This window comes from Myotis brandtii, unplaced genomic scaffold, assembly GCF_000412655.1.
Source record: "Myotis brandtii unplaced genomic scaffold, ASM41265v1 scaffold494, whole genome shotgun sequence".
NCBI classification, from domain to species: domain Eukaryota; kingdom Metazoa; phylum Chordata; class Mammalia; order Chiroptera; family Vespertilionidae; genus Myotis; species Myotis brandtii.
Window position 1 is genome coordinate 1 of NW_005368860.1, and position 16,639 is coordinate 16,639.

A 16,639-nucleotide genomic window follows, 5' to 3' on the forward strand; every position below is an offset into this window, starting at 1 on the left:
GTCTAGAATCTAGACTCTAATAATTTCCAACTGACATAATAACAATACTTTCTTTAAACAAATCCAGAAACTGAAAAATCCTTTTTAAAAAAGGAATGCTTTAATTAGTAACAACAAGCAGTCTTTCCCTGAAGAAACACAATGGCCACATGCTAGGAATTTTTGTTGTTGACCTGACCCTATAACAGAATCTGAGATGCTTTATGTATTAAGGTTAAAGAGAATAAGACCCTTGCAAGTTCCAAAAAAATTGTACTGCTACATAAACAAAAATCACATGGAGATGTGGTTCTAGAAATATAACTTTCCGTAAGAGTAATCTCCATAAAGACACAATCTCTAAATATCTGAAAAAACAGCTAAGGAAATTTGAATGTTTCTGTCTCCCTCTAGGCATTATTTTCTCTAGATCTATATAGAAAAAGTTTAACTTGAAAAAGTACACTGAACAATGAAATAAGGGAGTACTTCTGCCTAACATCCCCAGTTTTCTGCTATTTGTGAAATCTTTGATTATAGTGTTAATGAGAATTCAATAAGGTAGTAATCTATGGAAATGGAAGAAGTTATTAACCACTTCTCAGAGCAGAGGTATATACTGTTTGTGTTCACATAAGGAAATTAGCAATTCTTATTAGAAGACTGACAGATGCCCTTTTACTTGAGTGCTGTACTACCAACTTCACATTTCCTCCTTTACCTTTTCTTCCTTCAACTATCTCTTTTACATTTTCATTATCTGACCCGAATGCTTTCTGAAGCTCTTATTTAAGTTAATTTCAAGGTTCAAAGGGGGAAAAGAAATAGCTAAGATAAAAACTTCAGAATAAAAACATTAGAATAAGTTGATGTGAATGCAAACAAGCCAGAAATTTAATTTAATTTAATGTGCTTACATGAAGTTCAATATAGACAAAGCTAATCTATGATGATGAAAGCCAGAGTGGTAATCTCTAGGTCGAAGATAGTCTATATTGAACTTCATGTAAATGGAATCATTCTGTACCTACTCTTTTGTGTCTGACTTCCTTTAATCAACTTAATGTTTTTGAGACTAATCCATGTATTACATGTGTCACTAGTTTATTTTTTTAATATTGTAGTACAATATGAATATTACACAGTTTATGTATCCATTACCCTGTTATTTTCAGTTCTGGGCTTATTAAGAATAAAGCTGTGCTAAACTTTTAAAAATAATTTAATGTATTTATTATAGGCAGGATTCACTGGTACATAGTGCAGAGAAATGAAGCATAGATATAATTATGTCACCATGTGAATAAGAACGTTCAATAACTCTCCACTCCCCACAACATGGCATCTATCCAATTAGGGTCACTCTGAGAGTGAAAGGATTGCTCTTAATAGTTACATACACAACAGGCACATCCAGGACTGTCCTGGGAAAACCAGAATGTATGGTCAACCTACCTACAATATTCTGCTATTCTGACCCAACACACCTTCCTAGCCCCACCTTCTCAGCACAATGCTCCTATGCAAGCAAAACTCAAACAGATCTAATTTTTACAAACACACCAAGCACCTAATGCCTTTATCTCCTTTGTCTGGATGCCCTTGTCAAATCCCCTGTTTCCTCTGACTTATTTCAAACAAAAGAAACACACAGATTTAAATCAGAATCAATCTGTAAAAGATGCAATGATAGGACTTTGTTTGGACAAACTTCCTATATGTTTAACTGGGACTTTTGATTCCAAAGTCAGTATATGGAAAAAGAAAAATTATAGGTAAATAACAGGTAAAATCAAATCAAATAACATTCAATGGGTCAAATGTAAAGTTATTTGTACAAGTTCAGAAAATTATAATAAAACAAGTTTCAAAAGACACTAAGGCTTTAGCTGACTTCATTTTCTCTGCCTTTAGTGAACTTGTGACCAAATCTTAATGATTCTACCTCTAAGGTCAGAATAGTATTACATAAATGCTAAGCTATTGTTCTAGGGCCCTTTAGTTGTTGAATCTGAATGCAGGAGAAAACTGGATAACTTAAAAATAATCCTTAATTATTGCACTAGAGATATTTTTTAAAATAGGTACTGCTAAAAGGGTTCTGATAAATAAACAATTTTATTCACGCCTCCCACCCACAACCCCCCACGACAGTCTTAATATAGATCAAGTTTGTCACATTTATGACCATTCTCCCCCAAATCAGAAAACTAATTAAAATGTGAATATTTGCTTGCAGGTATTTAAAAGTATCACTTAAACAAATAAATATGGCATCCTGATTATTAAAATGGCATGTCACCAATTCTCTAAAACAAAAGAAAAAATATGATGTAGCTAAATGCTATATTTTGATATCTTGACAGATAACATTTCTTGAAGTGCTAAAAACATACCAAATATAAGTAGAAAAATAGGAACAGCAGAAAAAAAGTCAACCCTTACTCACCAATATCGTTTCTAGTAAGGCAACAGTATCCTGGCTTTCAAATTTCTTATTGTTAGTGAACCAGTGAATCAGCTGCATAACCAGTGGCTCAAACAGTTGCCTTGTCACCTGAAGAGAAAATACCAAGAGAGTTTATTTTCTTCGTGTTGAAGTAACTTTATGTTGGAAAAGAGTCCATTTAAATGGCAGAAGCAAAATTAAGTGATAATACTGTCATGGTTTTGTTTGTTTCCTTTTCTAGTTAAATTCTATAATGAACAAGTTCTTCCCAATATACACACTAAAACTCATTGTTCTTCTAATCAAGAGGGCAATTGAGGATGAATATTATTGGTTTTATAGTACTCATCTTTATTAACTTGATCCTGAATGTGCACTTGAGGTATTGTGGGTCAGAAACATTATCATTATTCAACTAACAAGTAAATAATGACAAAGAGAAAGCCGGACTTAAAACTTGTATCATTGGAGAAGACAGCTGCCTCCCCATTGCTGCCAAATGAAAGAAGAAAAATCTCGACTCCTTGGAGACGTTAAGGATCCTGAGTTCTCACTCTTATAAACTTCCAGAATGTAAATAAAGTCTCTCCAGGGGCCAGACAGCCTTGTGGGTCTCTGGCTTTTACAATTCAGGGTGTCTTCCAGGCCTGGGTTCCCCCCTGTAAAAGGAAATACCCAGGGAAACAGTGCCCACCTTTCTGAAACCTTGGGAGCTTAACCGAGTGGCCTCGGTGTAACCCTGTGATCATCTTGGAGAGGGAAGACAAGTTTTATTATTCTTTTGGATCAGAGCACTTACCTAGACAATGGTTGCAGACCCAATCCTCATTACATGGAGAGTAAAATGTTTGTAGCAAAGTGAAGGGGAGCATTCCCTATCTTTGTACCTTACACATTTCTGGGCCTCATGAGGCTAGGGCACCTACTGGAGCACTGACAAATCCAGTTTTGTTTCCCAACTGACACTGAGTTCAAGAATGAAGCACCTTGGCATGAACACCGCCACTCAAAAACCCTGTAAGAACCGTCCACGCCTCGGGGTGCAGAACAAACAACACAGAGACCTCTGGCAGCTGGATATTTTTCTATAAAATATATCTTTCTATCCTTTCTTTGAAGCAATTTTTAGGATTAATCAAAATAAAGGTCTTACCTTATAGTCTGAACTGGTCTTAAAGCATCACTTTCTTCTTCAAACGAATTACACTGTTTTATTCTTAGTATATAAGGTATATATGTATGTCTACACACAGAAAACACATGCACACATATACACACACACCACTTATAGAAATTATAGAAAATACAGAAAACCATCCACCTACAATCCTATCTCCGTAAGGCAAGAATTACACTGTTTTATTCTTAGTATATAAGATATATATGTATGTCTACACACAGAAAACACATGCATGCACACATATACACACACACCACTTACAGAAATTATAGAAAATATAGAAAACCATCCACCTACAATCCTATCTCCGTAAGGCAACCACTGTTAACATTTAAAATTGCTGTTACCTTTCAAAATATTTTATTTACACACATTTAAATATATGTGTATACATGTATATACACATACATGTGTAAAAAATACTTTTTATAAGCACTTTTCCTCTTAATTTTGAATATTTTCCATATAAATACATAAGCTGTGTCAGTATGTTTATTAGTTAGCCCAATACCTCACATATGGATATACCATGATCCAATTACCCAAATCCTGTTATTAGAATTGCAGGTATATCTAATGTGTGACTAACAAGAAGTCGCAATGAAAAGTCCTGTACACACTGCTCTGAGTACGTCGGCAGTAATGAAACTGCTGGACTAGGGCTGCAGGTCACCAAGCCTTTTGCTCTGACTGCAGAGAGCCTGTGCGAATCCACACTCTCAGCAGACAGAAGTTGCAAGGCCCTTTCCCTACATGCTGGCAATATCAACACTGTCACCTTTTAAACTATTTGACAAAAGCTGCAAACAATAACATTTTAACTTCCTTTTCTTTATTAAAAATGTTAATATTTTTAATTAGTTCACTAGCCATATATACTTCTTTGAGTTGTCTATTTTTGTTCTTTATCCATTTGCCCATTTTTAGATCTACATCTTCAGTAGAATGTAGCAAAAAATTCCTACATTATATATATATTAAAATTGTGGTTTTTGTGCCATTCAGTAGTTTTAAACATTTGTAAAGTCAAATTATCACTACATTAGCACATTTCTTCTGTTTTCAATATCCTGTAGGAAAATCTCCCCTCCTATACAAACTTTATGAAAAGACAATTTTTTGAACATCTTTAATGTGATAACAAAATCCATCCAAATCAAATTTTATAAACAAAAGAAAGCATTTTTTAATGCTATCATCCTACATTTTACAAATAAAATGAAATACTTATGCATGTTTGTAAAATGTGTTTTTACAAAGATCTGGGAGTATATTTTTTGCTAAGATAAAGTGGCTTTTCCTGGGGAATAAGAGTGGGAAAGACAATCTGGAGTTTTACTTTCAGTTTCATATGTTCCTATATTAATTAATATATTTTATCAAGAAAAAGACTATCCCAATCCAAATATACAGAGAGGTACTATAAATTCATTACATTTTTCTTTTTTTTAATATGGAACACTTCACGTATTTGCATGTCATCCTTGTGCAGAGGCCATGATAATCTTCTCCATATCGCTCCAATTTTAATATACGTGCTGCTGAAACGAGCACTGCATTTTTCCCTAATATAGTTAGTTTCTGTTTTTCCTTCTAAATCCTTTTGAGATTAATTTTTCATATGTTAGTCAGTTGGCCTAATATGATTTAGTAAATGATCCATTTCAACTTATAATATATATTCTTCCAAATACATTATTTTTGTTGTTGTTAATCCTCACCCGAGGATATTTCTCCATTGATTTTTAGAGAGTAGAAGGGAGAGGAGAGACAGAGAGAGAGGGAAACATTGATGTGAGAAAGATACATCGATTGGTTGCCTCCCAAACAAACCCCGACCAGGGCAGGAGATCAAGCTTGCAACCAAGATGTATGTGCCCTTGATTGGAATCGAATCCACAACTCTTCAGTCCTTGGGCCGACGCTCTATCCACTGAGCCAAACCAGCTAAGGCTACTAAATATACAATTCTTATGTACATATGAGTCCCCTCCCCAACTACCAGACACTTCCACTGAACTACCTGTAATAACTTAGGTAGCTTCATTTTAACATCTGTTAGGGCAAGACCCCAGCACTCCACCCTTTCAAAATTTTTCTTGGTTAAGTACAAGCAATTATTCTTTCAGATTACTTTTTAGGTTCAAACTGAACTTAATTGTGGGCTTTTTGCTGGAATGCTACCAAACACTATCTGATTTGAAAATAACTGGCATTTTTTTCAGTATTGATTCTTCTAACTCAGGTACATAACATATTAATTTCATGTTCATAAAAAAATGTTTGTGCCGAAACCGGTTTGGCTCAGTGGATAGAGCGTCAGCCTGCGGACTCAAGGGTCCCGGGTTCGATTCCGGTCAAGGGCATGTGCCTGGGTTGCGGGCACATCCCCAGTGGGGGGTGTGCAGGAGGCAGCTGATGGATGTTTCTCTCTCATCGATGTTTCTAACTCTCTATTCCTCTCTCTTCCTCTGTGTAAAAAATCATTAATGGATGCTATTATGAATGGGATGTTGTAAACATTTTTCAAGTGGTCAATACTAATATATGACATATATGAGGATACTGATATATAAAAATTCATCAGCTTCCTCCTTTATTAATGCTTAGAATTTATCAGTTGATACCTTTGAGGTTTCTAGATTTTTAAAAAACTATATTCCAAATAATAATCCTTTCTCCTTCCTTTCTAATGTCCCTGCCCTCCGGAAACTCACAGCCTGAATTACAGGCCCAGATACTAACCACTATAAATAACTAACTAAATACAAGTGAAGCCATACTGAGCAACCAACAACTCCAAGCCACAGGTGCTGTTTCAGGTAGGACCTAGAGGCACCTATGAACAGGCCAAAGTCACTTCTCACCAATGGGTTCTGTTCAGGCCAAAGCACAAGGAAGCATTGGTGCTTCATGACTGGGGATGATTTGTCCCTGACATTCAGGGAGACATTCTTTATCATATTAAGATGATATCAAACTATCCCCAGTTTACCAGGAGCTAACAAATGCCCTTTAGGCTTCTATGATGAGGATCACTGCTTTTGAAATCAATTTCTGTGGTAAATTTCCAGTTTTAACCAAAAATCCTATTTAACCATGGTGCATCTCAATATTGCTGGATTGTATTCATTCAGATATCCTATATAATAAAAGGCTAATAAGCAAATTGACCGAACGGTGGAATGACCAGTCGCTATGACACGTACTGACCACCAGGGGGCAGACGCTCAATGCGGGCTCACGGCTGGCGAGCGCAGTGGCCGTGGCGGGAACCTCTCCCACCTCTGTGGCAGCGCTAAGGATATCCCACTGCCAGCCTAAGCTTTCAGTCAGACATCCCCCAAGGGCTCCCGGACTGCAAGAGGGTGCAGGCTGGGCTGAGGGACCCCCAAGTGCACGATTTCGTGCACCAAACCTCTAGTATTGAATAATTTTCCATTTATACTTATGAGTTTTTCGTTTTCTTCTTTCATGTGTGCACCTGTTATCAGGATTATGTGAGCTCCATAAAATGAACTGAGAATTCCATTCTTTTCTGCTTCATTACAGCAGTAAGACTTTGTGCATATCAGCAGTAATAGGCCATTTGTCAACATTTCCAGTCTCTTTCATGATTGCTATGTGAGTCCCTACATGTGAGGGGCAATAGTTAACTCAGCTTTTAGATGCCTAGATTCTCAGTAACCCTAACCAGACAGTGATTCCCAAACTTTATGGCACATGAAAAATCACCAGGCCAGTTTTTAAAAGTCACGATCCCAGGTCAGATCCCTGAGGGATTAAGTAAGAGTCTGCGGATAGCAGCCAGGTAGCAGTATTTTTTTTTAAGATCCCCAGGTGATTCTAATGTGACGCAAAATTTGATGATCACTGAACTAGACAGAACTTTAAAAGATTTTTTGCAACTATTTCAGATTCCAAAGCAATCACTTACCTGATCTACATCACATGCAAGTCGAAGTAGCACAGGAAAAGTTCGCTTATAGAGTTGGTACATAGGTGGGGAACCCTGACCACCTTCAGGTATTTGAGTGGCTTTGCCCAACATAAACATAACCATGCTATGTAAAAGTTCACAAGCTGCAACCTAAAATAGGCCAGGAGTTCAAAAAAGTTTAAGTTTTCATGTTAACAAGAGAAGAATATTTACAAATGATACTCAATTTAGAAAAAAACTATCATGCCCAAATTATAAGTTAGCTGGAAGAAGCACTTCTTACTGTATAAAATTAATGCTTTTCTGTTCACTTTGATCTTTAATCAAGAGTTAAGAATTGAAATTTAAAAACTTTAGGCAATGGGACTAATACATTCATAAGAAACATACTTCAATGCTGCCATATTGTGGAACTCTGCTTCATTTGTTAGCACATTTTCAATTATCACTACTACAGTGAATATCTGAAGCATTCTGAAAATGTACAAGTTACTAGAAAAACTTGGAATTATATGTTTCTAATCTCCCAGCTTGAGAAGATGATCAAGCACATGAAAAATCGCTGTTAAATGCCCTTTGTACTATATTTTCTAATATAAAGTTTCTGGTATATTAATCTTTTGCCAGGTTATTATCTATTAAGATGATTTATGTTTAGCTTTCATTTATCAATGATATCTTCTGATAATTAAGTCATTTTCTAATTATTATATTACAGAAAATATAAAATAATATTAAAATGGCTGAAATATATTATCTATTCCCTAAAAAATATATGTCTTAAAAACAATAGACTCTAAATAATAGTGAAATGAAAAATAAAAGTACTTTAGTTTGTCTGTCACTGGCTGAAAGAGCTAGTTCCGTAACCCGAGGCAGAAATATATCCAGGTAAATGACAGGCTTCATATCCATAAATGGTACTGAAAAACTGAGTCTTTTTTCTCTATCCCATGCTACATATTTCTTCATCATTTCATCTGAGGATGCAGCTGTTAAAAAATATTAAGAAGAGCGTGCTTTTTTTCATTCAAAACATTCTCATACTAACTGCTTACAATTCATTAGTGAAACCAGAGTATTTTGTTATACTTTTAAGTTAAGCACTTTATTCATTAATCCTCTTGTTACTTCACACATGTAACTACAACATTACAAATCACTGATATACTATTTTTGAATTTAATTTAAAGTAATATTATTTTTAAATAAGTCTAATAATCTGGGGTGTTGAATTTTCACTTTCAGCAAAGGCTTAAGGTAATCTGTGGAAAAATTACAAGTAAATAATACTCTTATTAAAAATCTCTTTAAAACACTTATTTTCCCAATATAGGCTGTTTTTTCCTAAAATAACCAAAAGTCACTAGTATATTTAATATAAAATTTCAAATGTAAAAATAGATGAATTTTTGCTAAACAAAATGTTAATTCTCATTAAAAACACTCTAAAAATATCCAAAATTAAGAATATCATGTTTTAAAAATATTGAATTCCTGAAACACTTAATATAAAAAAGAATGTCAAATTAGATTGTTTCAAAATGAAAAATATGTTTAATAACCAAACTAGAACATTTTCCCTGGTACTGTAAAAAAATTATTCAGATTGCATGGTACAATCAAAGCACTTCATTAGGCAATTATTCTTTGTAATCTTATTTGAAAATATGTAAATCACATATAGGATAAACATGAGAATATACCATGATCTGTATACATCTAAATTAAAGGACAAATACATCTATAGAGGTTAATTTATGTTAATTAAAAGTTCATTTACCTGTTATAAGATTTTTGCTTACTTGCCCTCCTAGAGTGCCAAGCATCTGTACTACTCTAATCCTTATTTCTTCTAAGGACAGTGCTTCATTCTGCAATGGAACAATCGCATTACATGTGATGATAACTGAGTTAAAAATTAAAGAGATTTATGAGAGGAAAGAAAAACAATTTTACAACTCTTTTTATTGTTCATGTTTCCCAGTGGTCCACTGTATCCTACACAGTACTACTGTTAATTTTATTGCAAATTCATGAAAAGAAGAAACATCTCTTCTAAATATTCCAGTTACATGCCCATTTCCTAGGCCAGCGATTCCAAAGTTTCAGCAGAACCTGTCACACCCTTAAAGGTTACTAAGGATTCCCCAAAGAGCTATAATGTTGGTCATATTTATCAATATTTATCATATTAGAAGTTAAATCTTAGAAATTATTTAAATAATTATTTTATTTTAAAAAACTAAACCCATTACATGTTAACAAATGACATGTTTTTAGAAAAAGTAACTATACAGGCCGTGGCCGGTTTGGCTCAATGGATAGAGCGTCGGCCTGTGGACTGAAAGGTCCCAGGTTCTATTCCGGTCAAGGGCATGTACCTTGGTTGCGGGCACATCCCCAGTAGGGAGGTGTGCAGGAGGCAGCTGATCGATGTTTGTCTCTCATCGATGTTTCTAACTCTCTATTGATGGGCAAAATAGGTGTACAGTTGTGAGTATGCAAAACAGTTTATTCTTGTATTATTATTTATTAATTATTGTATTATTTTCCATATAAACAACTATAAACCTACTTTTGCCCCACCCTGTATTTTCCAAATAAGCAAACAAAAACCTTAGAAAGTGGCATTGTTTCACATTTGTGCAAATTATTTTCTGGCTTGCTAGAAGACAGCTCTTATGACATGTTGTTAGGATACAGTTGGAAGCTATAGAAGGAGGGAGTCGTATTTTATTGTTCCTTTCAGATAGCTATGATTATTCTTTGATAGTACACCAACACTAACGAATGCTAGTTCCTTAAAGATTAGTTAAAACGAGGAACCAGAAACTTTATCAATAAATTTTATGCACTCTATTACATTAAAATCCATTGGTTTATCTTGCACTTTGAGTGGATTTTTTACCCTTGCATGATTTGGTAACATAAAATATTGTTCATCTGAAGTTACTGGTTCACTGGGTTATTGATATCTACCAAATATTGAAATATTTGATTATATATGCAAAAAAAATCACTTGTTAATATTACCACAAATGTCATCAGAACATTGCCAGGGGTGCTTCCTTTTGTTGTTGTTGTTGCCAGTACTACAGATGCCCCCCAATTTTGCCCTTCATCAAACCCCTCCCCTCCCCAGGCCTTCCCCACACTATTGTCTGTGTCCATGGGTTATTTATATATGCATACATGTTCTTGGATTAATCTCTCCCTGTCCCCTGCATCACCCTCCCCACTGAGGTCTGTTATTCTATCCCATACATCCATGCCTCTGGACCTGTTTTGTTCATCTGTTTATTTTGTTCATTAGATTCCACATATAAGCAAGATCTTGTGATGTTTGTCTTTCTCTAACTGGCTCATTTCACTTAACATAATAGTCTCAAGGTCCATCCATGCTGTCACATTCCATTGTGTAAATGTAGCACAGCTTTTTTATCTACTCATCTACTTGATGGGGCTTGGGCTATTTTCAAATATTAGCTACTGTAAATAATGCTGTTATGAACATAAGGGTGCATATATTTTTTCTGATTGGTGTCTTGGAATTCTTAGGATATATTCTCAGAAGTGGGATTGCTGGGTCAAACGGCAGTTCCATTTTTTAATTTTTTGAGGAAACTCCATACTGTTTTCCACAGTGGCTGCACCAGTCTGCACTCCCACCAGCAGTGTACTAGGGTTCCCTGTTCTCCGTATCCCTGTCAGCACTTCTGCTTGTTGATGTATTGATGGTAGCTATTCTGGCAGGTGTGAGGTGATATCTCATTGTAGTTTTAATTTGCTGATCTATCTGATGATTAGTGACTTTGAGCATTTTTGCATATGTCTTTTGGCCACAAATATTAGCTACTGTAAATAATGCTGTTATGAACATAAGGGTGCATATATTTTTTCTGATTGGTGTCTTGGAATTCTTAGGATATATTCTCAGAAGTGGGATCGCTGGGTCAAACGGCAGTTCCATTTTTTAATTTTTTGAGGAAACTCCATACTGTTTTCCACAGTGGCTGCACCAGTCTGCACTCCCACCAGCAGTGTACTAGGGTTCCCTGTTCCTCCGTATCCTGTCAGCACTACTGCTTATTGATGTATTGATGGTAGCTATTCTGGCAGGTGTGAGGTGATATCTCATTGTAGTTTTAATTTGCTGATCTATCTGATGATTAGTGACTTTGAGCATTTTTGCATATGTCTTTTGGCCATCTGTACTCTTTGGAGAAATGTCTATTCAGGTCCTTTGCCCTTTATTTAATTGGATTGAGAAAAATCTTTTAAGTATTGAAGAGCTGTCAAATTCATGGTGATGGTTAAAATTTTTCCAAAATTTTAACTTTCTTCTTTTTTTAAATATATTTTTCTTGATTTTGGAGAGGGAGGGAGAGGGAGAACGAGATAGAAACACCAATGATGAGAGAGAATCACTGATTGGCTGCCTCCTGCATGCCCCACACTGAGGATCGATACAGCAACCTGGGCATGTGCCCTGACCAGGAATTGAACCATGACCTCCTGGTTCATAGGTAGACACTCAACCACTGAGCTACATCGACGGGTATGTCTGTCATTCGTTCTTTCAAATAAATATGGTGTTCTTGAAAAAAAGTGGCTACATTAGTTCAAAGCTCAAAGAAAGCATCACACAAGTGCTTTTCCTGAAGACAACTGTCACACTTCACTATGCAGTAGATTGCTTTAGGCAGACTCCCTGTTTCATCACACAGAATATTTAAAAAATGTGTACTCAAGGGTCAAAACTTAATAAAGTGCTAAGGAACCAATAGTGTTACCCATCATTACACCACAGTGAGAACATCAACAAGTAAAAGTATTGTGGCCTAGCACTGAAATCACCTGGGGTGCTAGGGAGCAGAGACTGTGTATCTACAAAGAGATTTTATTTGCAAAACTGGAGATAAGCTCAAATACTTTCATCTTGTTTTATCAATATGTAATCAAATAATTTTTAAAAATTAGACAACCATTTCTAAGATCATTCAAGTCTCTCAATCAAAAGCTATCAAAAATAATAAGGTGGGAAGAGTTTAACCTGGATGGAGTATGCATTATCAATTTTAGACAGTAATATTTTTTCAAAATTTTATACTACAAAGCAACAATAATCAAAACAGCATTATATTGACAGAAGAACAGACACACAGACCAATGGAACAGAATTGAGAGCCCAGACATAAATCACATGTATATGGGCAAATAATTGTTTATCAAATAAATAAATTAAAGAGAGAGAGAGGGAGAGGGAGGGGGGAGAGAGAGATTATTCCATTTATTTATGCATTCATTGGCTAACTCTTACATGAGACCTGACCGAGCATCAAACCCACAACTTTGGTGTACAGGGACGACGCTCTAACCAACTAAGCTATCCAGCCAGAGCCTGGACAAATAATTTTGGGCAAAGGAGCCAAAACATGCAATGAAGAAAAGAAAGACTCTTCAGTAAATGGTGCTGGAAAAATGGAAAAGCCACGTGAAAAAGAATAAAACTAGACTGCTATCACCATACACAAAAATTAACTCAAAATGTATCAAAGATCTAATTATAACACCTGAAATGATAAACAACATAGAAGAAAACGTAGATAGTAAAGTTATGGACCATGGTCTTAAAGAGGGTTTTATGAACTTGCCATCAAAGGCCGGGAAAATAAAGGCAAAAGTAAATGAATGAGACTACATCAAACTAAAAAGCAGAAAAACCATCTACAAAACAAAAAGGGAACCAACCAAATGAGAGAAGATATTTGCAAACAATACCTCTGGTAAGGGGTTAATATCCAAAATATATCAACAACTCAACAATAAAAAACAAAAAATCCAATTAAAAAACGGGCAGAGGAGAACAGTCACTTCTCTCAAGACATACAATGGCCAACAGACATGTGGAAAGATCCTCACCTTCACTAGCTATTAGGGAAATGCAAATCAAAACTACCATGAGAGCCCAGCCAGTTTCGCTCAGTGCTGGAGCATCAACCAATGAACCAAGAGGTTGCTTGTTCGTATCCCAGTCAGGGCACATGCCCGGGCTATCGGCTCAATCCCCAGTATGGGGTGTTGCAGGAGGCAGCCAATCAATGTTTCTCATCAATGTTTCTATCTCTCCATCCCTCTCCCTTCCTCTCTCTTTCAAATTAATAAAAACACATTTTAAAAAAATACTACCATGAGATACCACCTCACACCTGTTACAATGGCTATCATCAACAAAACAAGTAATAACAAGTGTTGGAGAGATTGTGGAGAACAAGGAATCCCTATATTGATGATGGGGATATACTAGTAAACTGATATAGCCACTATTGAAAACAGTATAGAGCAGCGGTTGCCAACAGGTGGTCCGTGGACCACTGGTGGTCCGTGAGGTCCAAAAGGCTGGCGACCGCTGGTATAGAGGTTCCTAAAAAAAGTATAGAGTTACCATATGACTGGGTGTCTACCTGAAAAACTTGAAAACATTCATTCATAAAGATACATGCACCCCTATGTTCATTGCAGCATTATTCACGGTGACCAAGATGTGGAAACAACCAAAATGTCCTTCAATAAATGACTGAATAAAGAAGATGTGGTATGCACATACAATAAATAATCTTCAGCCATAGAAAACATGAAATACTGCCATTTGCAACAACATGGATGGACCTTGAGAATATCATGCTAAGTGAAATAAGTCAGACAGAAAAGGTCAAGAACCATATGATTTCACTCATATGAAGGATATAAAATTGAAAACAACAAATGAACAAATAAGACCAAGAGACAAACAAAAACTCATAGATAACAGGCAACAGTATGGTGCTTACCAGAGGGAAATGGGGTGGAAGGAAGGTAGCAAAGGATAAAGAGGGTCAAATATATGGTGATGAAAAGAGAGTTCACTTTGAGTGGTAAACACACAATGCAAAATACAGATGATATATTATAGAATTCTATACCGGAAACACATATGATTTTATTAACCCATGTCATCACAATAAATTTAATTTTAAAATATTTTCTGTTTTCCAAATTTTAATTTTCACTTTATACCTATATACTAATCCAATTTTCTCTATTTACATCATTTTTTCCAATTATATTACAAGTCATATCTGAAAAATACTATCAATAAATTAACATGATAAAAAAATACTGACATGACTTGAACTTGACAACATTATATACTTAACACATTGCGGACGGATCATGAGAATTCTTATGTTTTCTGTTCTAAGGTTTGTGGCCAATCACAAAAATTCTTCAAAAAGATATTAGCTTGTAAGAACATGTAATAAATATCTTCAAAATGCAATGGGTATTTAATTTTAAAGCGTGCCTTTAACATTTATATAAAACGTTTTTTGTACTCGTTCAATAGAACTTATCTGGCCACTGAGTAAAGCTAGCAATAAAACTACTGGTCCGCAATGTGTTAAGATCCAATCAGGAAATAAATCAATCGTTCATAATATCAGTATTCCCACTGTTTACTGATTTCTAACTAATTACTTTTTATTATCCACTAACTTAAAGATGGAGACAAACAGGAAAACAAGATCAAGACAGTAAACTAAATAATTTAGCTACACTTTTATTGCTAAAAATATATTAAGGTTATTTCTACGCCGTATTCTAATTTATATATAACACTAAGATTTTAAATAAAAATTTTTACTCTTCACAAGCATTAGAATCTGATCTTTGCATTATTTAAGGTAAAGAAAATACAAAGGATTTCTTACTGATAAGATGTTCTTTGTGTTTTTCAGATGCTTCAACACAACTTTATTAAATCCTTTCTGGGCAGCCCGAGAAAGTGCTGACACTTCCCAGTTATTCTTGTTCTCACCTATCAACAGAAAACAAAAATGAATTTTAAATAGCAATCATTCATTGACTTGATTAATATTAGGGTGAACATACTATATTACCAAATCAAGACATTTAATTCCTAATTTTAATTATGATTAAAAATTACTGCCGAACCGGTTTGGCTCAGTGGATAGAGCGTTGGCCTGTGGACTGAAAGGTCCCAAGTTCGATTCCGGTCAAGGGCATGTACCTTGGTTACGTGCACATCCCCACTGGGGGACGTGCAGGAGGCAGCTGATCGATGTTTCTCTCTCATCGATGTTTCTAACTCTCTATCCTTCTCCCTTCCTCTCTGTAAAAAATCAATAAAATATATTTTTTTAAAAAAAGTATTTCTCTACATAACCACATAACTATCCAATTCAGGCCACAGTCCTTGAGACATTGCCCATAGGTTCTAGCATTGATCCCAAGTTCAGAACCATATTACATTTTGTTGTTTGCTTCTTTAGGATCTTTTAAACTGAAACAGCTCTTCAGTCTTTCCTTGCATTTAATGATTTAAACATTTTTAAAATTATATGCCAGTAATTTTGTACAATGTCCCTCTATTTGAGTTTTCTAATGTATTCTCAAGACTAGATTCAGGTTATAGAAACCAGCCATAACATCCTACTAATTCCTTTAATTAGCTATTGAGTTAAATAAAATCTTTGATATGTGTTCATTTATATCAGCACAGTCATAATTGCATAGCTATAAAGTTATCTTTCACTGGTTCTGGAGAAGCCTAGATTAGCTGACAGAGCCAGGTAAACTGCATTGCTGAAGGATACACACCTCACAGGTTTAACCCCAGCCTATCTTCTTGGCTCCTAGAAATGAATCCCAAATGACAAAAGAACCTTGCCCAGCTTTCTGCTAACCTAGTTCCTGCCTTTACATGATTTCATGCTTTTGGTTTGCTTATGCCCAATCAGCTGGTTCCCACGGATGGGAGTAATGTCTGAGAATTTGGGTTTATGGTCTACTGACCATTTGGTAAACTTCTGTGAACAGATTTTAGAGATTTCTTCTCTATTGGGCCAGAGATGAAAAAGAGCATTTGTTTTTCAGTGTCTTTTTTTTTTAATATATTTTATTGATTTTTTACAGAGAGGAAGGGAGAGAGATAGAGAGTTAGAAACATCGATGAGAGAGAAACATCGATCAGCTGCCTCCTGCACATCTCCCACTGGGGATGTGCCCGTAACCCAGGTACATGCCCTTG

The 16,639-nt window shown here is 35.4% G+C and overlaps 1 protein-coding gene across 1 annotated transcript in view; it reads right to left on the bottom strand.

Annotated features, from left to right (window-relative positions):
* Positions 1–2,428: 2,428 nt before the first annotated feature.
* Positions 2,429–16,639, bottom strand: part of LOC102244752 (DNA-dependent protein kinase catalytic subunit-like) — a gene marked incomplete at its 3' end in the record, with an annotated part of 60,486 nt that continues 46,275 nt past the window's right edge. The window contains exons 22-26 of the mRNA XM_014548048.1: positions 15,300–15,406; positions 9,332–9,422; positions 8,377–8,540; positions 7,546–7,698; positions 2,429–2,536 (exon numbers count right to left, since the gene is read on the bottom strand). Of these exons, the coding sequence (XP_014403534.1) occupies positions 2,429–2,536; positions 7,546–7,698; positions 8,377–8,540; positions 9,332–9,422; positions 15,300–15,406 (623 nt within the window). The remainder of the gene's footprint in view (positions 2,537–7,545; positions 7,699–8,376; positions 8,541–9,331; positions 9,423–15,299; positions 15,407–16,639) is intronic.